The sequence below is a fragment of the Calidris pugnax genome, unplaced genomic scaffold (assembly GCF_001431845.1).
Source record: "Calidris pugnax isolate Ruff unplaced genomic scaffold, ASM143184v1 scaffold5, whole genome shotgun sequence".
Classification (NCBI taxonomy): Eukaryota; Metazoa; Chordata; class Aves; order Charadriiformes; family Scolopacidae; genus Calidris; species Calidris pugnax.
Window position 1 is genome coordinate 2,436,538 of NW_015090814.1, and position 7,288 is coordinate 2,443,825.

General features: G+C 46.5%; 1 protein-coding gene across 1 annotated transcript in view; it reads left to right on the top strand.

The window, feature by feature from the left end:
- MTFR1 (mitochondrial fission regulator 1) overlaps positions 1-7,288 on the top strand; it is a 38,751-nt gene extending 31,463 nt beyond the window's left edge. The window contains exons 6-8 of the mRNA XM_014939664.1: positions 3,741-4,002; positions 4,180-4,345; positions 7,041-7,288. Coding sequence (XP_014795150.1) covers positions 3,741-4,002; positions 4,180-4,345; positions 7,041-7,100 — 488 coding nt within the window. The 3' untranslated portion in view covers positions 7,101-7,288. The remainder of the gene's footprint in view (positions 1-3,740; positions 4,003-4,179; positions 4,346-7,040) is intronic.

A 7,288-nucleotide genomic window follows, 5' to 3' on the forward strand; every position in this document is an offset into this window, starting at 1 on the left:
GAAATGACTAGGGGCTCTTTCCCCCATACTTCTTTAGGAAGAGCAGGGAGGTGGCTGCTGAGGAAGCATCCTGTTCTATTCTCAGCTTTAGTTGCTCTCTGTTCCTATCTGGATAACACCTAAATTTTCACATCCTGGATAATATTAATTTCTGCTTGATCAAATTTCTGCGAGCTGTGTAGAGTAGCCTCCAGAGTGATGTGGTTTTTCAGCCATGTTAGCATGGAGCCATTCTGCACAGATTGAAAAGCCCCATCACTAGCCACTGTGCTTGTTCTCATGTTTGAATAAATAAAAGAAACCTGACCTGCCTGAAAAGTTTTGGGGTTAAGGAAGATTAATCTTAAGGAAGATTGAGGAGTTAAGTATGTGGCCATATTTTGCAGTTATAATGTTTATGTCTGCTGTTATTAATCCTTATCAGTTCTACTTGTAGAATAGTTTGGGTTGGAAGGGACCTTTAAAGGTCATCTAGTCCAACCTCCCCTGCCATGGGCAGGGATATAAAATCATAAAATTAGTTGGAAGGGACCTTAAAGATCATCGAGTTCCAACCCCCTGCCCTGGGCAGGGACACCTCCCACCAGACCAGGTTGCTCCAAGCCCCATCCAGCCTGGCCTTGAACCCCTCCAGGGATGGGGCAGCCACAGCTTCTCTGGGCAACCTCTTCCAGGGTCTCACCACCCTCACAGCAAAGAATTTCTTCCCAAGATTTAATATAAATCTCCCCTCTTTCTGTTTAGAACTGTTCCCCCTTTTCCTATCGCTCCACTCCCTGATCCAGAGTCCCTCCCCATCTCTCCTGGAGCTCCTTTAGGGACTGGAAGGGGCTCTAAGGTCTCCCTGGGGATGTGAAGCTCTTTAATCTCTATAATGTTTTGGTGGAAGTGATTTTTGTAGACAATTCTGAAGTCAGGCCTTCAACTTGGGATTCCTGAGTTGTATGGAATGTTGCATTATGTTTTTATCTATTACAAAGCCTTTAAAAAAAATAACCTTGTGCTAATTTTGTTACAGGTCGGAAGTTTGGTCGAAAACAGCCCAGCCTCTTTCAGGTGACGTCCATCATTCTGGAAGGTCCCCATGCAGACAGATGTCCTTACAAAGCCCCTTGGAAGAGGAACAAGTGTCCAGGAGCACAGCGATAGCAAACGAAGAAGCTCTGCAGAAGATCAGCGCTCTAGAAAATGAACTAGCCACTTTAAGAGCACAAATAGCCAAAATTGTCATCTTGCAAGAGCAACAGAACCTGACAGCAGGTATTAAATTTGCTGTACTTTTAGCAAAAATTAGTTAATAATGAATTTGTCCCTTTTATGAGGCTTTAAGCAACCTGGTCTGGTGGGAGGTGTCCCTGCCCATGGCAGGGGGGTTGGAACTTGAAGACCTTTAAGGTCCCTCCCAACCCAAACCATTCTATAATAATGTAGTAAATTGTTTTTTGTGGGAAACTGCAACCCTGAAGACTTCTTCATGTTGTTTTGGTTCGTTTGGTAGATGGACTAACCAAGGGATACACAATAGGTCTCAAAGACAAGGGACCTGCCAGATTTTCTGTATTTTCTAGTGTTCCAAAAGTCTTTGTGTGAAAGTCTGGCAGAATCCCAAATCTGGGGATGAGTAAAGAAGTATTAAACAGCTTTCAGAGCAAATGATGGCTTAAACCAAACTAAAAGAATGTAGTGTTAGTGTTAGAAATTAAGTCTTCCCATCCAGTAATTAAATAAGCTCTCTGATGATGTGAAGTAATCGTGCAATATGCTGATTACTCTTTTGTATCTTGTAATATACATCTCCAGTTTATGATATATGTAACAGTAGAGGAGATTGTTTACTAGAACCATCTCTGGGATCAGACTGTTGTCCAGATGGAACTAAAAGTGGTGCAGTTTTTCTGGCAGCAAACAGAATAATTCTTCTTTTCCTGAGCTTCTTTCCCCTTGTTCCCTCACATCTGCCTTCCTTCTACTTCTGAGTCTACCCTCTCCAAGGATTACTGGGAGATGGCCCTTGTCCACTACAAAGGACAACCATTTGGTTTTCACTCTTTCCTAAGGTCACTTAACAAGCACAGTTTTGCCTTTGTTTGTGTATAAAATCATATTCTGATTCCTCAAGTACTCTTTAGTCTGTGAACTCATCACAATTACTTTATTTTTCCTTAACTGTTTTATGCAATAGTTTTAAGGATCAAACGGTTTCACTTTTGAATTGTATTGGGGGGGGTGTGTGTGAAATAATTAACTTATTTTTCATCGATTTCCCTTTATCCCCTATTTATTAGGAAAATTAAATCTTGATTTGATTTTATCATCTTTACCTCCCTCTTCTGGTAGAATATGGCAATGACACTGTGTGGTTGCCTACCTGTAGACAGAGTAGACTCTGGATTATCTATATCCATTTCTTTACACGCTTTATACTCCAAGCCTCGAAACTCTGGTTTGATCTGGTTTTGGTGACATCTTTAAAAGTGCATTTGAGCAGAGGTTTCTTCATGCATTTGTCAAGTTATCACTTGATTTTTACCTAAAGAGTCCAGGGAACTTGAAATGAGTATTATCGTGACAATCTCTATCTACTGGCCTAAAAATCCTTAACCTCAGAGAGGTTCATTTGAAGCACCACTTGAGCTCTGAATTCTTAAAATCTTAGATGGTAATTTGTTATTTGTGATAAGCAGGAAGAAACATTGGTCACGTGGTAGATTGTATGTGATTTCCAGCTCAGTACCTGCCTCTTGGAAGTGAAATCACAGAATCGCAGAATGATGTGGGGTTGGAAGGGACCTCTGGAGATCACCCAGTCCAACCCCCTGCCAGAGCAGGGGCACCCAGAGCAGGTCCCACAGGATCGTGTCCAGGTGGGTTTGAATGTCTTCAGAGAAGGAGACTCCAGCACCTCCCTGGGCAGCCTCTGCCAGGGCTCTACCACCCTCACAGGAAAGAAGTTGCTCCTCATGTTTAGGTGGAACTTCCTATGTTCAAGTTTGTGCCCATTTCCTCTTGTCCTGTCCCTGGGCACCACTGAAAAAAGCCTGGCCCCATCCTCCTGACACCCACCCTTTCAGTATTTATAGGTGTTGATCAGATCCCCCCTCAGCCTTTCCTTCTCCAGACTAAACAGACCCAAGTCCCTCAGCCTTTCCTCGTCAGAGAGATGCTCCAGGCCCCTCATCATCTTTGTAGCCTCTGCTGTCCCCTCTCCAGCAGTTCCCTGTCCTTCTGGAACTGGGGAGCCCAGAACTGGACGTAGTACTCCACCTGGAGTAGAGGAGCACAATAACCTCTCTTGACCTCTCTCACAGTCTTCCTGATGAGGCCATTGGCCTTCTTGTCCACAAGGGCCCATTGCTGGCTCACGGTCATCCTGTTGTCCACCAGGACTCCAAGGTCTCTTGTAGGGAGACCTTTTCCTTACCAGGAAATGCTGGTAACATGAGAAGCAGGACACAACTAAAAGATGGTGTGACATCCACCCAGAGTAGCAAAGGCATGAACACCCTTAGAATTTGAGCTGGAAATCCAAAGAACACTTCTCTCTCTTCCAGAAGGATGTTTTTGTGGCTTCTCAGTTAGGTGTTTTTGGAATGAAGAAGTTTTTGGAATGGAGAAGTTATGTGATAATCTAAAGGTGGCAGAGGGGAGGCACGTGAAGCTTCTCCAGTACTATTTTTACCTGAGCATTTGAGAGAGAGATTTACAAGTAAACTGACGGGCAATGCCTCTTTTATTTGTAGTTGGGTCAAGTCCAGTTGCTTCAGCTGCTCTCCCTGGTGCACCTCCACCACCACCACCACCTCCTCCTCCTCCTCCTCCACCGCTCAGTCCCCCGGGCCCGCAGCAGAGCGCGTCTGCCATCGACCTCATCAGAGAAAGGAAAAACAAAAAAACGAACTCTGGACAGAACCTGACAGAAAACGGGCCAAAGAAGCCTGAGATACCAAACATGCTCGAGATCCTCAAAGACATGAACAGCGTGAAACTGCGCTCAGTGAAAAGGTAATAAATATAATTAAACATCAGTGTATGAACATTTTCATTAATAATTGTAACTCGGGGCTATTTCACGGTGAGGCAGATGCTGAGGTAACATCTGGCAGACAGGACGCAGAAGTGTTTATGGCCACCGAAGCTTTGTTTTGGGTGATTTTAAGGCTTCTCGTTTTCTTTTTCCAGATCGTCAGAAGGTCCAAAATCCAAAGTGGCTGATCCTGCAGACCCCGCCGCGTTGATAGCGGAAGCGCTCAAGAAGAAATTTGCGTATCGATACCGAAGTGACAGCCAAAGTGAGGTGGAGAAAGCGATTCCAAAGACAGAAACGAAGACAAAGACGGAGGTGCTGGTGAGTGTCGGGGTGCCCAACACGCGCTGGGACCACGTTGTAGTTGTGGTGAATACCAACGTGTGTCCTTCTGCCAACGTAATGCCAATACCTGTTGGCATCCCCCTCCACAAAACCCTCTGAAGTGCTGCTGAGGGGCCAGGATTTTAGTATCGGATTATGGATGGATATTAGGAATAAACCTCTTCATGGAAAGGGTTATCAAGCATCAGAACAGGCTGCCCAGGGATGGTGGAATCGCCATCCCTGGTGGTATTTAAAAGATGGGTAGATGTGGTGCTGAGGGACATGGTTTAGTTGTGGTCTTGACAGTGTCAGGTTAACACTGGAAGGACAGGAAGGACATGGACCTGCTGGAATGGGTTCAGAGGAGGCCATGAAGATGCTCAAAGGGCTGGAGCCCCTTGGTGGAATCGCCATCCCTGGTGGTATTTAAAAGATGGGTAGATGTGGTGCTGAGGGACATGGTTTAGTTGTGGTCTTGACAGTGTCAGGTTAACACTGGAAGGACAGGAAGGACATGGACCTGCTGGAATGGGTTCAGAGGAGGCCATGAAGATGCTCAAAGGGCTGGAGCCCCTCTGCTGTGAAGACAGGCTGAGAGAGTTGGGGTTGTTCAGCCTGGAGAAGAGAAGGCTCCAGGGAGACCTTAGAGCCCCTTCCAGTCCCTAAAGGGGCTCCAGGAGAGATGGGGAGGGACTCTGGATCAGGGATTGGAGCCATAGGAGGAGGGGTAATGGATTTAAACTGCAAGAGGGGAGATTTAGATGAGATCTTTGGAAGAAATTCTTTGCTGTGAGGGTGGTGAGACCCTGGAAGAGGTTGCCCAGAGAAGCTGTGGCTGCCCCATCCCTGGAGGGGTTCAAGGCCAGGCTGGATGGGGCTTGGAGCAACCTGGTCTGGTGGGAGGTGTCCCTGCCCAGGGCAGGGGGTTGGAACTCCATGATCTTTAAGGTCCCTTCCAACCCAAACCATTCTATGATTAACAGTTGCACTTGATGATTTTATAGGTTAGTTAGTTATAAGTTAGTGGCTTCTAGTGTATTATTTCAGATTGATTTGAATTGGAGGTGAGGGGTTTTTAAGCAGTAAATATTTACGTTTCTAGCAATATACACTTAAGCACCAGGCCAGTAGAGCTCAGTTGTGTTCATGAGTGATCCTGGGAGCCTTGTGCTGTAGCACCAGAGAGGAAGAGTAGAGAGTAGTTTGGACATCCTGTTTGGAATCCTGGGCTGTGTAGGGAAGAGTGTGGCCAGCAGGTCGAGGGAGGTCATTCTGCCCCTCTGCTCTGCACTGGGGAGGCCACAACTAGAATCCTGCGTCCAGTTCTGGGTTCAGTTCAAGAGGGACAGGGAACTGCTGGAGAGAATCCAGCATAGGGCAACAAAGATGATGGAGGGATTGGAGCATCTCCCTGATGAGGAAAGGCTGAGAGACCTGGGGCTCTTTAGCCTGGAGAAGAGAAGGCTGAGGGGAGACCTTATTTATAAGTATCTAAAGGGTGGGTTGAAGGATGTTGGAGCCGGACTCTTTTCAGTGGTTCCCAGTGACAGGACAAGGGGCAACGGGCACAAGCTGGAACATGGGAAGTTCCACTCAAATCTGAGGAAGAACTTCTTTGGGGTGAGGGTGCCAGAGCCCTGGCAGAGGCTGCCCAGGGAGGGTGTGGAGTCGCCTTCTCTGGAGATCTTCAAGCCCTGCCTGGATGCTGTCCTGAGTGATGTGCTCTGGGCAACCCTGCTTTGGCAGGGGAGTTGGCCCAGATGATCTCTAGAAGTCCCCTCCAACTCTGACAATTCCGTGATTCCGTGACAAATGCACGTAAACCTTAAGTGCTGGCTGCGCTCTGAATTCAATTCTGAGGAAAATAAGATTCCCGAGCTCCAAATCTCAGGATTTCTGAGTATTTCAGCTTATTAATGGTGAGTGATTGGCCTCCTGCTTTAGACCTCCGAGGTGTATTCCTGTAACGTTCGGGCTGTTCTTTGTAACTAAATTCGTAGATGTTCCCCAAAAATCAGTCGCTTTTTCCCAGCATTTCCAAGGCTTTAGGAAAAAGAACAGGAGTTGGTGATATTTCATTCACACGTGGATTTTTCATACTTAGAATCATAGAATGGTTTGGGTTGGAAGGAACCTCAAAAATCATGGAGTTCCAACCCCCCTGCCATGGGCAGGGACACCTCCCACCAGACCAGGTTGCTCCAAGCCCCATCCAGCCTGGCCTTGAAGCCCTCCAGGGATGGGGCAGCCACAGCTTCTCTGGGCAACCTCATCCAGGGTCTCACCACCCTCATAGTAAAAAATTTCTTCCTGAGATCTCATCTGAATCTTTTTTTCTTCCAATTTAAAACCGTTTCCCCTTGTCCTATCATTACCCTTCCTGGCAAAGAGTCCTCCAGCTCTTCTATAGGCACCCTTCAGATATTGAAAGGCCGCTATAAGGTCTCCCCGGGGCCTCCTCTTCTCCAGGCTGAACAACCCCAGCTCCCTCAGCCTGTCTTCATAGGAGAGGTGCTCCAGCCCTCAAATCCAAATACTTCCCGGATTTGAAGTTTGCAGTCCATCGTTTGAGATTAAGGATCATCAAGTTCTCCAAAGCTAGGAAAATGGAAGGTTTTAATTTGTTAAACGATAGAACTCCAGGTTTCTCTTGACAGCCACCTGACCATGTTTCTGGTTTCCTTCCCAGTTCGGACCGCACATGCTGAAGTCTACAGGAAAAATGAAGACTTTAATTGAAAAATCTTAAGGGATTAAAAAATCACCACGGGAAAGACTGTTGAGCTCTTGTGTCCGGAATCTCCTCTGTTGCCAACGGCACCGGCACCGAGCGCTCTCTGACAGCACGGGACCAAACCTCACGTGAGATGTAGGATTGAGGCACTAAACCTGTTTGTTTGGGATTTATCAAAGGGGGAATAAATTTTACCGTTTATA